Source organism: Pongo pygmaeus, chromosome 6 (genome assembly GCF_028885625.2).
Source record: "Pongo pygmaeus isolate AG05252 chromosome 6, NHGRI_mPonPyg2-v2.0_pri, whole genome shotgun sequence".
Taxonomy (NCBI): domain Eukaryota; kingdom Metazoa; phylum Chordata; class Mammalia; order Primates; family Hominidae; genus Pongo; species Pongo pygmaeus.
Genome location: NC_072379.2, coordinates 138,664,220 through 138,682,217, shown reverse-complemented (window position 1 = coordinate 138,682,217; position 17,998 = coordinate 138,664,220). Strand labels below are relative to the sequence as shown.

The following is a 17,998-nucleotide window of genomic DNA, read 5'->3' as shown; positions in this document are numbered from 1 at the left end:
ACCTGTAATCCCAGCACTTTGGGAGGCTGAGGCGAGTGGATCACTTGAGATCAGGAGTTTGAGGCCAGCCTGGCCAACGTGAAACCCCGTCTCTACTAAAAATATAAAAAGTACCTGGGCATGGTGGTGCACACCTGTAGTCCCAGCTACTCGGGAGGTGGAGGTTGCAGTGAGCCGAGATAGCACCACTGCACTCCAGTCTGGGCGACAGAGCAAGACTCTGTCTCAAAAAATAATAATAATAAAATAAAGGAGGAAGAGGAACCACCTGAGCACACAGTGTGTAATCAGACACGGGATGGGGAGATTACAGATTCACTGAAGTCCAGAGAAGAGCATCAAGAAGGAAGTCGTGGTCAGCAGTATCAGATGTTGCAGAGGTTAAGAAGAACGGGCTGAAACAAGGCCATTGGATTAGGCAATTAGGAAGTCATTTACCTTCAAGAACACGAGCCTATAGTGCATTAACAAGTTGGGGGAGATGGATTAAGATGTGGGCATTGAAGAAAAGGGAGCATAAACCATTGATCACAGGTGAGAGGAGGGAAAGAATTAAGAGGGGGGAATGTGGCTGTTACTCCTTTTGCCTTCCATGTTGGGAGTTTGTGTGTGCACACACATGAAGGCAGAAGAAAAAGATGAGGTGACCGATTCGTTTGGCCAGCCATATTAAGTTCCTACTAAGTACTTAGATCCAATTAAGTACAGGGAGAAATGGAAAGCTACAAGAGAAAGAACAGTGGTGGAAGCAGGTTCAGGAGAAAATGGGACAAATATTGATCATGAGAATCGGGAACTTTTTTAGTATTGGAAAAGAGCAACACCTCTTTCTCTCAGACTGGAGAGAAGGAATGAAGGATGGAGGATGATATAGATTCAGGAATGTTCTGAAATGAAGAAGGAAATAAAGGAGGAAAGTAAGGCCGACCTCAGGCTTCTGGACAAAGTGGAAGTTGGGTCATCTACTGAGAGAGAAGGTGGACTAGGGTGATGGTTGTTGGAGTGGAAAGGATTACCACTCTAGGTAATGCCAGGGGCTCAGAGAGACAGGAACACTAGGTTAGCCAGCCACCAACAGGGCTTGCAGAAGCTGCACTTCCTTGTGCTTCTGTGAGAAATGTTTGTTGATTGTGGCTTAGAAGATGGGCAATGTTTGTTACTCTTTTAACCTTTAAGGAGTTATCCTTCTTCATCACCTTATTATTTTTGCTTAATACATTTTCTATGAATTTTTGTTTCAGTATCACCATAATTTGTACAAGTGTTCCAGAGTAATGGTCTTATAGGTTTCTAAGTTTATCTAAATTGTGGATGAGATATTGGTATGAAATAATAGTACTTCTGGCCAGACACGGTGGCTCACGTCTGTAATCCCAGCACTTTGGGAGGCTGAGGCGGGTGGATCACCAGGCTGGCCAACATGGTGAAACCCCATCCCTACTAAAAATTCAAAAATTAGTCGGGCATGGTGGCACGAGCCTATAATCCCAGCCTTTGGAGGCTGAGGCAGGAGAATGGGAGGCAGAGGTGGCAGTGAGCCGAGATTGTGCCATTGCACTCCAGCCTGGGTGACAAGAGCGAGACTCGGTCTCAAAACAAAAACAAACAAAAAAAACAAAAAGAAATAGTACTTTCTAGAGAAATGTATTGATGTATGAATTTAGCAGGAAACGTGAGTGAATGGAGCCACGAATTGTGCTATCCAGTCCCCACCAGTAAGGCTGATAAAATGTTTTATGCTGTTGAAATGAAAAACGTCAGACCCACTGCTGATCCACTCAACCCTACAGAATCGATGACTAAGCTGCCAGGTGGTAATTAGGGTTCATCCAGGATCCAGAAGATCCTGAGTGGCCTGGTGATGGGGCCTGTGTGGGAAGATGTTTCCTCAAACCAGTAAACCTGACAGGGTCTGTGGACAAGGCTGAGCTGATTATGTGGGCAACGAAGTACGTGACAGTTAGCAGAGCCTCCTGAGTTTCAGTAGAAAGCAACCCAGGGAGAACTGAGGAAGAATCCATTTCTGTCACAAGTAATGTTTATAAAAAAAATGATGACCTATGTCCTGATATTGGAATTCTGTTTCTGATTCTCAGCTGTGTTGCTGGCACCTAATGGTGGCAGGTGGCACCCTGGAACCACTTGGTTCCACAAACTCAGTGACCAGAATGTGCTTCTGGGTGGAATAGATTCACTTTTTCAACCTTGTTTTCAAGTGGGAAGAAAATATTCTGTATGGCCCAAGCCATAGATGAGAACTGAAGGGGATCTGTTGAGTTTACTTGTACCAAGGTGACTCCGATACTTACTTTTCGTTTTCCTTTCCTTGTAGGTATGGCCTCACATGTGCAAGTTTTCTCCCCTCACACCCTTCAATCAAGTGCCTTCTGTAGCGTGAAGAAACTGAAAATAGAGCCGAGTTCCAACTGGGACATGACTGGGTACGGCTCCCACAGCAAAGTGTATAGCCAGAGCAAGAACATCCCCCCGTCACAGCCAGCCACCACAACCGTCAGCACCTCCTTGCCGGTCCCAAACCCGAGCCTACCTTACGAGCAGACCATCATCTTCCCAGGAAGCACCGGGCACATCGTGGTCACCTCAGCAAGCAGCACTTCTGTCACCGGGCAGGTCCTCGGCGGACCACACAACCTAATGCGTCGAAGCACTGTGAGCCTCCTTGATACCTACCAAAAATGTGGACTCAAGCGTAAGAGCGAGGAGATCGAGAACACAAGCAGCGTGCAGATCATCGAGGAGCATCCACCCATGATTCAGAATAATGCAAGCGGGGCCACTGTCGCCACTGCCACCACGTCGACTGCCACCTCCAAAAACAGCGGCTCCAACAGCGAGGGCGACTATCAGCTGGTGCAGCATGAGGTGCTGTGCTCCATGACCAACACCTACGAGGTCTTAGAGTTCTTGGGCCGAGGGACGTTTGGGCAAGTGGTCAAGTGCTGGAAACGGGGCACCAATGAGATTGTAGCCATCAAGATCCTGAAGAACCACCCGTCCTATGCCCGACAAGGTCAGATTGAAGTGAGCATCCTGGCCCGGTTGAGCACGGAGAGTGCCGATGACTATAACTTCGTACGGGCCTACGAATGCTTCCAGCACAAGAACCACACGTGCTTAGTCTTCGAGATGTTGGAGCAGAACCTCTATGACTTTCTGAAGCAAAACAAGTTTAGCCCCTTGCCCCTCAAATACATTCGCCCAGTTCTCCAGCAGGTAGCCACAGCCCTGATGAAACTCAAAAGCCTAGGTCTTATCCATGCTGACCTCAAACCAGAAAACATCATGCTGGTGGATCCATCTAGACAACCATACAGAGTCAAGGTCATCGACTTTGGTTCAGCCAGCCACGTGTCCAAGGCTGTGTGCTCCACCTACTTGCAGTCCAGATATTACAGGTAAGACCGTCCACAAGGAGACAGGAGCTGCTGAATGCCCAGTGGCACTCACAGAGAATGTGCCACCTTAGTCATTGTGGTAAGATAAAATTATATGTCTACAGTTCCTGCCTTCAAGTGATCTTAATGTACTTAGGAAATTAGGACATGTGCACATTGCGATGTCAATTAGAAGTCACATTAGAACGGAGCCAGGTAAGATCTGTGGCACAGGTGTTCAGCGTTGGAAGGGCTCCCTGGGACCTGGGGTGCAGAGCAGAGAAGTTCCGTCCTCCCGGATGGGTAGGATCCAGACAGGTGTTGGAGAGAGAGGGATGTGCCATCCACAGTCCGCAGTCACACTAGTGGGAATTTACAGGAGACAAGAAGGACACCCGCCTGGCCAGAACAGTTTGTGAGTGATGGGAGATGTGAGTGAAAGCCTGGTTGGAACCAGGTCACTGGGGGTCTTAAATATCAGATCAAGGAATTGCAACTGTATCCTCAAACCCAGAGCAAGCCCTGGAAACCTTGAACAACATAAGGTAACAGGGTGAAAGGGATGTTCTGAGAAGGTTCCTTGTCTATCCACGTGCAGAAGGGCTGGAGGAAGGGAGAGACTAGTCTGGGGCCAGCTGGCTGGTTCCTGTGGTGAGGTGACTCCAGGCTTTGGGTCAGGATGATGGAGGAATGATAGTGTCCGTGGCAGAGAAGTGTGTTCAGTCATGGACTCACACATGCAGTCATTCAACAAGCTTTGATTTCACTTCTAACATGTGCCAGGCACAGTGCTAGGTATAGGGATATAGACAGGGCCCTTGCCATCCTGGGGTATCTGGAAGCTTTTCAGGGACCCCTGTATGCAGTCAGGATTGGAACCGCTGCCGACATGAAGCTGAGATCGGAGTGCTGGCTTTGGAGTCAGGAAAGGCCAGAGTGAAACTAGTCCTTCCTCTCCTAATTGCCTGATTTGTCCATGCCTTCATTTCCTAACCCATGAAGTGGGAGAAATCCTCTCACCAGCCTCGTGGGCGCCTGGGAGGTAACACGGCTGTAACATGGCTTAGGTATGTCACTCCGTGGCCGGCCATGGTGGGTGCACAGCGGGGAGGCGGCAGGGATGGAAAGCAAGATCCTGCTCTGTGGAACCAGCCTGGGGGTGTGTTTGGGGTGGTGCCGAACAGTGCAATGGAGATAGAGGTCACAAGAAACAAAACTGAAACTCCCATGAGAAGATGGGACGGATGCACATTTAAGAGCGTGCCATGTAGGCAGGAAGACCAGGGTCCCTGGGGGCCATCCTGCTGAGACCTCCTGCCCCACACTTGCCCGTGTGCTTTCTCCACGCGCCTTTCAAGGCCACAGAGAGAAGGCTGGAACATGCCCCAGGGCCGTGTCGACACAGCTGACCTGTCACCCATTCCTGGGGCTGACCTGGGCCAGCTTCCCCTTCTTGCTCCCTGTCCGGGCCCCCAGCCTGGCTGCAGGCAGAGCTGTTGCAAGTCTCCTCCCAGCCCCTCCCTCAGCCTGCTGGGCACCAGGCCCTCCTTCCCTGGGAGAGCAACAGCCCCTCCGCTCGGGTCCCCAGATGCCCTCCCACCTTCCACCCCGTCTCCTTTCATCCTAATCCTGACTCACACAGGAGGTTTCGAGGCCTCTCCACCCATGCTGTTTCTGTCTCTTCCCTCTTCCTTTAGGAGGCATTTCCTGAGTTAGAACAGCTCTCTGCGAGCCTCTTCTCTGCCCTGCCCTGAGGATTCCTTTCCCGCTCATTTCCTACGCGCAGAAAGGTCTCCACTGGCCTGTGCTTTCACCACCAGGTCTCGTGTGGACAGACGGGTCTACTGCTGCCCCTCCACTTCCTCTCCACTCCCTCTCCACTCCATCTCCACTCCCTCTGCATTCCATCTCCACTCCCTCGTCCTGACTAGGCCATCCACTCTCTGCCCCGCTGGCCCCAGAGCCAATGGCAGGGAGAAGTAAGCCCAGGGCAGGAGCCTCCAAGGAAGTTGGGCACCTCCTTGTCTCCAGAGGAAAAGGATGGGCAATGGTTGAGTGAATCTGGAGGGTTGGGTGCCTGGTACCGGCAGCACATGTTCTCTGTAGAGAGTGCCTGGGCCTCTGAAAGCCAGCTCTGGTGGCCGTCCCGGGTACCAGCCCCACTGGGGGCTAGCTGGTGCTGTGCTGGCTCTGGGAGGCCACTGTGCCACTTCGTATTTAGGTTGGTAAATTCAGCATGCCAAAGGCTGGCTCTTTCTAGTTCTTGGCCTGAATTCAGGGTGAACAGCCCCTGACTTGGCTGCTAGGGCTTTTATTTAGTTCATCTGAATTGCTGCATCATGAACACATATCAGTGTTATTAACATTTACTAAAAGCTAGCATGGCGACTTGTAAAAAGACTTCGACAAACTCTGTTTAAAAGGCAGCACATCCTTAGAGCAAAACTTGGCGAATCAAGTAAGCTGAATTGGGGATTCTTAAGACCCCCTTGTCATCTTGCCTTCTGGTGCCCACATGATGCTTCCTGGAGCCCTCCCTGCCCATCCCCTTGGACTCTGCAGTTTTTCTTTGCTTTCCTGCCTGGTGCGGGTGCCCCTAGTGCTGAGGAGACACGTCGCAAAATTGGGGATCCTAGCTCAGGAAGCCTGCGGCAGCAGTAAAAGTTTGCCCGTGAGGGCTGGGGAGGGCTGACTCCTTCACCTGGACTCATAGCGATCCTCTCCTGCCCTCCTCTGGGTGAGATCAGGCCTTTTGGACGCCTCTGGTGGGTGTGGTAGGCTGGTTTGCTGGCCGTTCCTGGGCCCTCAGGAGCCCTCTTCTCCCCACTTCGTGACAGGCACAGTCACATCTGGCCCCTGTATCCCCACATCCCTCTGAAGGACCCTCCGCTTAGTTGTGATAGTACCCTCTTTTCACCCCTGAAATCACCATTGCCTAAAATTCTGAGCAAGAAGGCCTCTTTCTCCTTTCTGTGGTCACCTTCAGGCCCTCATGTCAGCCTCCCTATGCCCAGCCCTGGTTCCAAAAATACGGTCAGCAGGAAAGGCAGCCGCTCTTCTGCCTGAAATGAGGCTTCATTTCTAAGTTGGCGCAATGTTCTATTTCTCCCTCAGGCCTTGTCTGAGCCCTGCAGTGGTTTGCCACCATACAGATCGATCCGAGTTTTCGAGGACAGTCTCTAGTGCTCTGTCTCTGTTCATCCCAGCTGTGTGGGACAGCCAGCTCTAGGCCACGTTTATCAAGTTGATTTTCCTGATGGCTTTGCCTCTTATAGGAAAGAGAGGGGGCAAGAAAAGCTCTTTAATTGTCCATCATTAAGGCCCATGTCCTAGAAAGAAAACGCTTTCAGACGCTTTCAGCTATATCTGCATCTTGAGAGAATGGCTGTGTGTTTGAGCCGCCTGGGCTGGAGAAGTCATTGCATGCCATGCATCCAGCCTCCCAGCAGGTTGGCCTTTGTCCTGCAGGCAGTGGGTGGGGACTTTCTCCCCGCAGCCCCCTGTATCTGAGCTGGGCACATTATCGTCCCAGGACATCTGACTTTCAAAAGGTAGGGTACTTATGTGTCCCTGTGTCATTTTGCATGGTACTGGGCTAAGTGTCTCATCCCACCATTGTCCCCACCTAGTGACACAGAAAGGGTGTGAGACAAGGGTATGTTATCCTCGCCTGGGGGACTTGGAAAGGAGGTGGTGTCCCCGGAGCCAACTGTTTTCCCCAGCTCTCAGGCATGTGCCTGGCCGCAGTGGCTGTTGGTATTCTGTGAGGCAAGCCCACTGGTGTGTTTTTCAGGAAACAAAGGCTGCTTTTTAAGTTTTTTTCTCGACTCTGAAGCAGGGGTATTCCCTTCCAATTCGAAGGTCAGTTATGTCGTTAACTGTCAGCTGCCCAGGTTCTCAGGCTTCCCTGTGCACAGGAATCTCCTGGAGAGGTTGCTGGGAACAGATTCTCCCTGGGAGTGCCCTGGGAGAAAGTCCACACCCACCTCCACAGAGACCTGCCTCAGAGAACTGGAGGTGAGCCAGGCAGGGGGTCTTAGGACCAGTCTTTGAGAAACACTATTCTGAGGGACAGAGGGATTTTCTTAATGGTGTCACCTTTCAGGTGTTCACACCCAAAAGAACAGAGTTGCAGGTAATCCTTGCTTGTATTACTTCACCTTGGTCGCCCCTGCCCTTTTGTTATTTAATTCTACATTGATGCCAGTTCATTTTGTTTGTTTTTAGTTTTTTTTTTTTTTTTTTTTTTTGAGCAGGCAATAAATTGGTACTGGGGTATTTCCATTATCAGCAGAACCAGTAAACTACAAATAAGACCAAATGTTAAACTCCACTCTCAGAAAAAACACAAACAAAAAGACATGCCATTCAGGCAAAGGGTAATCAGTGATTAAAATATATAGATTTTTTTTGGTTTCTACTCTGGATTATTCAAAATATTCTTGTCTAGAGTTTTTTGAAACACGTAGGACTGTTACCAGCACCCAAAAATTGAACATAAAAAATTAGGACATGAAAAATAGCAAATAATCCACTTTTTCAGAACAATCTAATCTTTTTTTTGAGACAGAGTCTTGCTCTGTCGCCCAGGCTGGAGTACAGTGGCGCAATCTTGACTCACTGCAAACTCTGCCTCCCGGGTTCACCCCATTCTTCTGCTTCAGCCTCCTGAGTAGCTGGAACTACAGGTGCCCGCCACCATGCCTGGCTAATTTTTTTGTATTTTTAATAGAGATGGGGTTTCACTATGTTAGCCAGGATGGTCTCAATCTCCTGACCTTGTAATCTGCCTGCCTCGGCCTCCCAAAGTGCTGGGATTACAGGTGTGAGCCACCATGCCTGGCCTTTTTTTTTTTTTGTCTGATTCTTTGGGGTGCAGAGACTGTCTTCAAGTTGATTTCATGGTGGTTTTAGGTGGGGGTGTGTATTATTCCATTCTTGCATTGCCATAAAGAGCTACCTGTTACTGGGTAATTTATTAAAAAAAAAAAAAAGGTTTAATTGACTGACAGTTCTGTGGGATGTATAGGAAGCATGGCTGGGAGGCCTCAGGAAACTTACAATCATGGAGGAAGGTGAAGGGGAAGCAGGCACGTCTTATATGGCTGGAGAAGGAGAAAGAGAGAGGTGGGGTAGGTGCTACATGCTTTTAAACAACCAAATCTCATGAGAACTCACTATCACAAGAACAGCAAGGGGGAAGTGTGCCCCCATGACTCAGTCACCTTTCACCAGGCCCCTCCTCCAACACTGGAGATCACAATTCAACATGAGATTTGGGTAGGGACACAGATCCAAACCATATCAGGGGGGAGATTAATTTTCAGTTCAATTCATCAAACATTCATTACTGAGTGTCCCGTAGTAGATATGTGCTCCAGAGTGCAGAGGGTAAGGCATGATCCCTAATCTTGCAGAGTTCACAGTCTCTTTGAGGAGGTGGAAAACACAAACCAACTGCCAAGACTGTCATTCTGATGCTTCAATATTTTAAATGTTTGGTCGTTCAACAGAGATTTATTGTGAACCTACTTTCTGCCAGACTCTAGGGAAACAATGATGAACAAAGCCAGTTCAAGAAATTAAAAGTCAGTGAAAGATTTTGCAAGATGGGTTAATAGGAAAGTTAACATGAGATAGGGATGGGGAAGTCTAGGGGTCATGGAGACTGGAATAAATAAGGAAAGATGGGAGAAATTATGGTGACTCCTTAGACAGTGACACCTGGCGGGAGTCGAAGGCCTGTACTGGAAAATAATAATCCGGTGAGTGAAGCCTGACGATAGAGAGTTTTGAATACAGGCTTGAGGGGCTTGGGTTGAGCCAAAGTGCCAGAGCTGAGAGCCATTGTAAATTCATGAACAAAGGAGAAGTTTAATGAAAATTAATGATGGTATAAATCAATTGGAATGGCAAGGAAAAAAAAAGTTGTGGGGATGTGTTGAAAGCCAGAGGCTAGGAGACAACTGTTGTTACTCAGGAATGAAGGGTCGAGGCCCTAGATTATAACGGGGGGTTCTACCCCCCTGATAGTATGAATGTGGACATTGTTAGTGCATTTAACTTTTCCGATGCTTTGATTGCAGAATTGACTTAGAGGGAATAGCTTTTTGTTTATTTTGCTTTCTTTTGTTTAATGACCTTGCCGTCTCTAAGGCTCAGTTCTGAAGCTCCAGTCTTTCGGAACCTAGTTTCAAATCCCACCACTGCTATAAAGAAATAGGCTCTGAAAGGAGAAACAAGAGACCTTAGCACCAGTCCTAGCCCTACCCCAAGTTAACTGCGTTCCACTGAATCACGGTCAGTGGAATGTCAGCTGTGACTGTCCACACTCCTCCATCTGGATCCCATTATGACCAGGGCCTGTGTTTATGAGGCGGTTGGCCAGAATTGGTGGTTCAGTCTGTGGCCAGGGAGCAGTTTTCTCTCCTGTGGGTTGACCTTGGCCTCATTAGCTGAAACTGGGAACCCTCCATGATCCCCTGATCAACAGAGAACAAGGCATATTCTAAAATGCCATGCTCTGGGCTGGAAATATCAGTCATTTCAAAAAGGGGCATAGCTTTATAAAACCATAAATATAAGTCATTTCAAAAATTGCATAGCTTGTGCAGATTACAGCATATAGAAAGTGAGTGACTAGAAGTTAGGTTTGATTGAAAAGAGGGTCTCTGAAAGCAAGTGTATCGCAGGCATGAACTTTTTAAATTAATTTATCTTTTACTAATAGAAACAACAGGAGAAGTTGTTTGCACTTGAAGATATGAAATGAACTATTCAACCCACTGACAACTGCATTTGCCCAAGGAGACTGTTATAAATACATATGTGTATGCGTTTCGGGTTGCAGCTTCTCTTTTGAAGAGAAGTAATCAATAAGTTATGTAGGCTGTTAGGTTATCTTCAAGTTTCCCTTATTCATCTCTGGGACCTCCAGCTGTATGGTAAAATACTTTGCAATTAAAATTTCTCTTAATAAGTATTATTATTTAATTATAAGTATGAAATAACTGAACTGGAATGCTCTGGGTATACTGTCCTGGTACTGCAGTCCCCTCTTCACACACACACAGGTGCACACACACACATGCACATACAGACTCAGGCGACACAGTTTAAGCCTATGCGTGACATGCAGGCATAGGTGTGCTTATGAGAAGCGTGGTGACCGAGAAGCTGACACTCAGCCCTCCATACAGAGCTACTGATAATGCACACACGCCCACCATGTAGTGAAAGACACAAGGCACACGCGGCAAGCGTGCATGGACATGCAAGGGCACACGCACACACTTAAAGACATGAAAATACCCCAGTGTTCCCAGAGACTGAGGGCCCAGGTGCAGACGCAGTGTTCACGCCCTGGAAACTTGGCCCAGTTTTCTGCCTTGCCACAGAGCTGCCAAATACATGTCTCTAACCTGAGGACAGCAGGGTCGGAACTACTCTTGGGCTCAAAGTAGAGACCAGTCATTTTCCAAGTGGGATCTAAGGACCCTCCTGCCCCATCATCACCCAGGGTACTTGCCGAAACAAACCTAATGAACAGGCCCTCTGGGGGTGGGGGGCCAGGTGACATGCATTTGGACAAGCTCTGCAGCAAATTCTTAAAAACACACACACAGTTTATTGAAGTATGATTTACTTACAGAAAGCTGTACATACTTAATATCCACGACTTGATGGGTTCGGGGCTGAGTATATACCCATGAAACCACCACAGCCTATGCCATAGGCATATCCATCACCTCCGAAAGTTTCTTCCTGCCCTCTTTATTTTATTATTATCCTTTGAGAATTGTTGCTTAGATGGCATGGGCTCCAGAGTGTCAGCCCACCAGGGTGTACTGTAGACCCTGTGGAGGTTAGAGGGTGCGGCTGGCATGACAGCCTGGCATTGAGCTGTCCGTCTGTCTCCCAAGTGGTTGAGAGCCCTTCTGCAGGCCCTGTTTGTCAGATTCCTTGTGGTCAGACCCCTTATGCCCCAGGGGTGGCAACAGAAGAGATCCAGAATAATTGGGAGGTACCATAGGAGGGGTTATGTGGGTTGGTGAACTGGCAAGCAGTGGGTGGTTAGGAGGGGAACGCCTGGAACTGGGTGGGAATAGAAAGGTGAACAGCAGAGGAGACATGAACGTGCCTTCCTTCCTGCATGACTTATGATGGATAGCGCACTCACTCCCAAGGAGCTGCTGAACTCTCCCTGTAGCCACAGCTGGGTTTGGAGCTGTAACTCTCATGTGTGCATCCAACAGGTAATTTTTTGAATTCCGAAGATGTGCCATACACTGTGTTGTGCTGAGGTTTCAGAACGTGAGTAGGAGTGCCCTCGGCTGTGCAGTATCTGTCCCCAGTCTGCGATGGAAGAGGCTGTCCCCGGGTAGGCAGCCAGCCCCCACTGTCCTGGCCCACCCTGGTCTCCCAGCTTGAACATCTCTCATTAAATTGAGAAGGCAGAGTTTGTCACCTTGAATCATTTTGCCAGTTCCCCCGGCTTTTAGGGCCACTAGCATGTTCTGAGTCCTAGATGCCGCCCTGTGACAGCAGGTCCCTGCGTCGCAGCGGTGCAGACCGGGCCACCCTTCTCTCGCTCACCAGTCTCCCCTGCAGGGTCTTATGGAGGGTGATTGAAGCCAGCAAACCCACGGCCAGTGCCAGATGGAGCCTCAGGGCTTTGCGGGTATTGGGCTTGTGGCCCTTGTTCCGGGACAGATTGAGATGGTGCTGTTATGGAAGCAACTGTCTCGGATTTCCCCAAGAGCAAGGGCTTGGGTGCAGATCGCCTGTTTGGGAGATGATCACAGGCATAATGGAATCGGGAGAGTGATGCTGAGAGGAGTAAGCCCCATGATTCTGGGCTGCTGTACACACAGGGCTCCATCCCACCTCTGAGGAGCCTGCCCAAGGCCTCCAGGAATGTGCCTGGGAAGGGCCAGAGGCCGGGGCTCTGGTCGCAGGGGTTGAGGGCTCCCCAGGGTGTTAACTCCCCTGTGGCTTTGCTTGGGCAGAGCTTGTGCCAGGACTGAGTGGGCTTGAGCAGGGTCAGAGGTGGCTCTGAAGCAGAAAAGCAAAGCGATGCAAGGTGCACCTGACTGAGGCCACAATGTGGCCGAATCAGAGAAAGTGTGACCCCCAGTGTGCCGGGATGTCACTCTTTGTCCTTCCCACCAATCACATGTGTGGCATTTGTAAATGGAAAGGGAATAAAAGGAAAATGCCTTTATAGACAAATCTGAGAATGCAAGCTAAGAATTCACAGTTGAGCTCTAAACGTTTGCGGGGAGTTGGGGATCTCCACCTCCCGTGTGAGCAGGCAGGAGCCAGGCTGGGCTCTGAGATAGAACTCCGGAGCAGGGGAGGGGCTGAAAGCTGAAATACAAGCTCCAGAAATAGTAGAAGCAGGTGGAGCTTAGTTACTCTCTCCCATGTTTTCTCCCTTAATGCTTATTAAATGTTGCAGACACCATTTCCTAAGGCTCATCCGTGGAATGAGTGAATGACCGAATGCCTGCATGCATTAATGAATGATATGCGCGGCCTCACATGCCTTGTAGCTCAGCTCATCCCGTCACCCACCAGAAACCCTCACGTGCCCAGTTTCTTGTCATCTTTCATGCAGGAACTTTCACTGCTGCCTAAGTCCTGGGCCACGGCATCTAGCATCTCTGAACCCTGAATCACAGGGGCCGCCTGCTTCCGCCTCTTGGGGAACATACACATCTCACCAAAAACACTTATTCCCATCTCGTCTTTCCACCTGTGTGAAGTTTATATTTAAGGCCTGCAGACAGCTGATTCAGCTTCGAACAGATCAGTTCCCTGAAATCAGCCAACATCTGTCTTGTCCCATTATACCTTCGCAGAGAATGAGAAGCGACTTCCCCAGCATAAAGAAGGGGCCAAATGCAGCAAGACCTGGCTGAGTCAACTTGAGGATAGAAAGACAGCGTCATCCCCGGGGCCTCGTAACCTCCAATCTGCTTTTCTGTTTTTGAGGCTCTGTGAACATGCTGCTCACGTTCCTTGTAACTTTGTCTTCGTACGTAAGACCTGCGTGAACAAAGGCTTCCTGGAGAGAATAAGGCCAATCGTCAGCTGCTCAACCCGTGCCTGGCACATAGTGAGCACTCAGGAAATGTTAGCTGCTCTTTTTTTTACTAATCTTTTCATTCTTGTTATTATTTGTATTATCATTACTATCATCTGGCAGACAGAGCTGGATTTGAATTCCAGATCTGCTACTTTACAGCTGTGTGACTCCAGGCAAGTTCCCAAACCTTTCTGAGACTTATTGTTCATTTTTCTTAAAAGGGAAAACTTCCTCACACCTGTAATCCCAGCACTTTGGGAGGCCGAGGCAGGCGGATCACGAGGTCAGGAGATCCAGACCATCCTGGCTAACGGTGAAACCCCGTCTCTACTAAAAATACCAAAAAGTCAGCTGGGCGTGTTGGCGGGCACCTGTAGTCCCAGCTACTCGGGAGGCTGAGGCAGGAGAAGGGCGTGAACCCGGGAGGCAGAGCTTGCAGTGAGCCGAGATCCCACCGCTGCACTCCAGCCTGGGCGACACAGCGAGACTCTGTCTCAAAAAAAAAAGGGAAAACTGCTAGCAGCTGGTAGTAGTTTTCCCTTTTAAGAGAAGATGAGGTTGGTAGGGACTGAATAAGATAGCCGCCTGTGTGTAACTCGCCCTCTACCATGTCTGGCACACAGCAGCTCTGTCACGAATAAGCACCATGCTTTCCCCAGCCTCCCCGCCCAGATCCATGCTTCTGTGACAGCATGCATTTTCCTTGGCCTGGTGTCATCATTCATGATTTGGAAGCTGGGCATCCTCAGTATTCCCAAGCTTCTTGGGGCTGTGCATCATTTCTTTTTCATCTTATAGACGCCTGGAGGCCCAGCATTGTATATCAGACTCATTAGGTCCCAAAGGAACAAGGGCCTGGACGTTGGGAGTGTGGTTAGTTGGTTTCCTCTGGCACCAGGAAGGGACAGGGCCCAGCATTTGGGGAGAGAGGAGACACCTCTTCCTGAGTCCAGAGGGAGGAGGACAGATCTTGGTTGCTTGGGGAGGAAGGTGGGGGTATACTTCCTGACTTGAGAGCTGCACCTCCAGGCTGCTGCTGCTGGCCCAGGAGCAATGCTGGAGTCCTGTAGTCTGAGGGTGGAGTGCAGGGGCCTCCGAGGAGAGTGGTGGGATGGGGCGCTGGACGCCTTGGGGGTTAAACTGCCTTTGACACCTGCCGGTACCTCCTGCAGCCACGTGTATCACTACTGACATCACTAGAGTTAAAAAGCCAAGGCTGGAGTGATGCCAAAGAGCCTGTTTAAGACTCCCCTGAAGACAGAGCACGTCTGTGTGTATGGGGTGTGTGTTGGGTGTGTTTATGTATGGTAGGCATGTGTATGGTGTGTGTGTATGTGTTCACATGGGGTATGTATATGTTGCTGTGTGTATGGGGTGTGGGGGTATGTTGGGGTGTCTGTGTATGTTGGGTGTAGTGTGGGCACATGTAGCATGTGTTGGGTGTGTGTGTGGTATGTGTTGGGGGTGTGTATGTTGGGTATAGTGTGGGTGTGGAGGGGGTGCATGTGTTGGGTGTAGTGTGTGTTGGGTGTGGTGTGTGTGTTGAGTGTGTATGTTGGATATAGTGTGGGTGTGGAGGGGGTGTATGTGTTGGGTGTGGTGTGTGTTGGGTGTGGTGTGTGTGTGTGTGGTGTGTGTTGGGGGGTGTGTATGTTAGGTATAGTGTGGGTGTGGAGGGGTTGTATGTGTTGGGTGTAGTATGTGTTGGGTGTGTGTGTGTGTGGTGTGTGTTGGGTGTGTAGGTTGGGTATAGTGTGGGTGTGGGGGAGGTGTATGTGTTGGGTGTAGTGTGTGTTGGGTGTGTGTGTGTGTGGTGTGTATTGGGTGTGTTGGGTGTGTAGGTTGGGTATAGTGTGGGTGTGGGGGAGGTGTATGTGTTGGGTGTAGTGTGTGGAGTGTGGTGTGTTGGGTGTGTATGTTGGGTATAGTGTGGGTGTGGAGGGGGTGTGTGTGTTGGATGTGGTGTGTTTTGGGTGTGGTGTGTGTGTGGTGTGTGTTGGGTGCTTATGTTGTATATAGTGTGGGTGTGGAGGGAGTGTATGTGTTGGGTGTGGTGTGTGTGTGTGTGGTCTGTGTTGGGTGTGTATGTTGGGTATAGTGTGGGTTTGGAGGGGGTGTATGTGTTGGATGTAGTGTGTGTTGGGTGTGGTATGTGTGTGGTGTGCATGGGGGGTTGTGTATGTTGGTTATAGTGTGGGTGTGGAGGGGGTGTATGTGTTGGGTGTGGTGTGTGTGTGGTGTGGGGGGGTGTGTATGTTGGGTATAGTGTGGGTGTGGAGGGGGTGTATGTGTTGGGTGTGGTGTGTGTGTGGTGTGTGTTGGGTGTGTATGTTGGGTATAGTGTGTGTGTGGTGTGTGTGGGGGTGTGTGTATGTTGGGTATAGTGTGGGTGTGGAGGGGGTGTATGTGTTGGGTGTGGTGTGTGTGTGTGGTGTGTGTTGGGTGTGTATGTTGGGTATAGTGTGGGTGTGGAGGGGGTGTATGTGTTGGGTGTAGTATGTGTTGGGTGTGGTGTGTGTGTATGGTGTGTGTTGGGTGTGTATGTTGGGTATAGTGTGGGTGTGGCGAGGGTGTATGTGTTGGGTGTAGTGTGGGCACGTGTAGCATGTGTTGGGTGTGGTGTGTGTTGGGTACGTGTGCTGCTGTGTGTGTATCCAGTGGCAGCAGGTAGACTGGTGCATGGTGTTCCCTGTATTTAGAGCCCCTTCCTCGTCCTAATTCTCATGACTGGGGAAGTGTCATCCCCAGTCACAGCCTTATATATGTGGACATTTGCCATAAAAGTTATTTGGCCAGAACACAAGGGACAAACTATTGGTGCCACTTCTTTGTCATCCTCTGACCTCCATGAAGGATTTCTCGTCCTCCTCTTTTTGTAAATTAGAACTTACATTGGCAAATAAAATGCACTAAGTACGAACCCCCAGAATATAAATAGATCTGGCACCAAGAGAGCCAGATGATGTCCGCACTTGTGAAAGTCAAACATTCACCCTGAGCAGCAGTGGGAGGTTTTAGGATGATGTGGCTGTTCTGTATTCTCAGTGTGGTGGTAGTGACACAAATCTATACATGGGCTAAAATTCATAGAACTTTCCGTTTTTAAAATATTTAATTTTAAAATATTTTCAAAATGATTTTAAATCTATTTACCCCTAATGACCTCTAGGGACATTGTTGATAATATTAAACCCATAAGCCTTACTGTGCCTAATTTTTCTTCCTGTTTTTGTTTTGTTGTGCTGTGTTTGGGTAGAAAAGATATGTTTGTTCATCCTGTCACAGGATGGCCAGGAGGGTAACCAGTCATTTCTGGAAACGGCCGGACAGGGGAACCTACGAAAACAACTCTGGGGCATAAACAGCTGCTGATGGCGGAAGCATTGACAGCAGTTTCTTTAGTTTATGTGCTGTTTTGTGTATGTGGTTCATCAATTTGTCCTCCAAAAGTTAAGGACCGACCACTAGAAACAGAGAAGTGACGAACTATTACGGCTGAAATAGCAGGACTTTGCAAGTCCAGGGAGAAGATGAAGCCTGAGTGGGGTTGTTGATCCAGCCTCCATGTACGCAGGGGTCCTCCGTGTGCCCAGGAGTCCTCCCCTTGCTTCTGACATGATTATTTACGCCCATGGCCTGGGCATAAACAATGCATGAGACATCATGGTTTTCCCTGTAATCGTTATCTCAAAACCAGCTTTCCCCTGTGGCAGCCCTCCCTCCTGAGGGCATTTTCAAGCTTACTACAGAGAAGCAGCTGGCTTTGCAGGAAAGGTCTCCCCCCAGACCCCAGGGAGAGCACTCCCTTTGTCCTGGATGTAATGGGGTACGTATCCTCATTCTAAGTGCTGGGCCTCGGTGAGGGTCCCTGTGCCTGGAGTGGTCCCAGCAGCTCGACCAGGGACGTGCACCCCAGTGACTGGGCTGTGGCCCAAGGCCACATGCTGGGCTCGGAGCCAGGATGCTTCCCTGTCTCCACAGGGGCATTTGCTTGTTTTTTTGGAGGAAATAAGAGGGTCAACAGCCTGTAAATGTCCTTCCACAGTGTCTTCTGCAGCTCAGAGCAGCCAGTATAAGATATGGGTTTTCAGGGCCGCTCCTGGCAGCAAGAGGCCCCAGTATTTGCAGAGCTGAGCTCACGATCAGGCTGCCCAGCCTCTCCTGCCACTGTCTCGTGCCCCGGCCTGCGCTGCTGGAGTCTGGAGCAGCACTGGGAGGGACTGCCCTTCCTTGCTCTCAAAAGACACCTCCTAAAGCGTTTTCTTCTTTCTCTGCTCCTCGTGTGCTCCCTGTTTGGCTCCCATGTCCAGATCCCTAACCTGGGATTGGAAGGTCTGGGATTTGAAGTCCTACTGGGTAGCCCCAGCCTGCCCCTCTGCCACTCTCTCCCCACGTGGCCTCCGCAGCAGCCTGACCTGCTCACCGTCCGTTCCAGTCTGCACAGTGCCTTTGGCATAAGGTGCCTTCGCTGCCTTCCTCTGCCCCCAGGCCTCCAAACCCAGTTCTGCCCCAT

At 49.7% G+C, this 17,998-nt stretch overlaps 1 protein-coding gene across 5 annotated transcripts in view; it reads left to right on the top strand.

Moving 5' to 3' along the window:
* HIPK2 (homeodomain interacting protein kinase 2) overlaps positions 1–17,998 on the top strand; it is a 220,551-nt gene that overhangs the window by 58,338 nt on the left and 144,215 nt on the right. For all 5 annotated transcript variants that reach the window (XM_054493968.2, XM_054493967.2, XM_054493966.2 and 2 more), the window contains exon 2: positions 2,333–3,416. In XM_054493968.2, the coding sequence (XP_054349943.1) occupies positions 2,333–3,416 (1,084 nt within the window). The remainder of the gene's footprint in view (positions 1–2,332; positions 3,417–17,998) is intronic.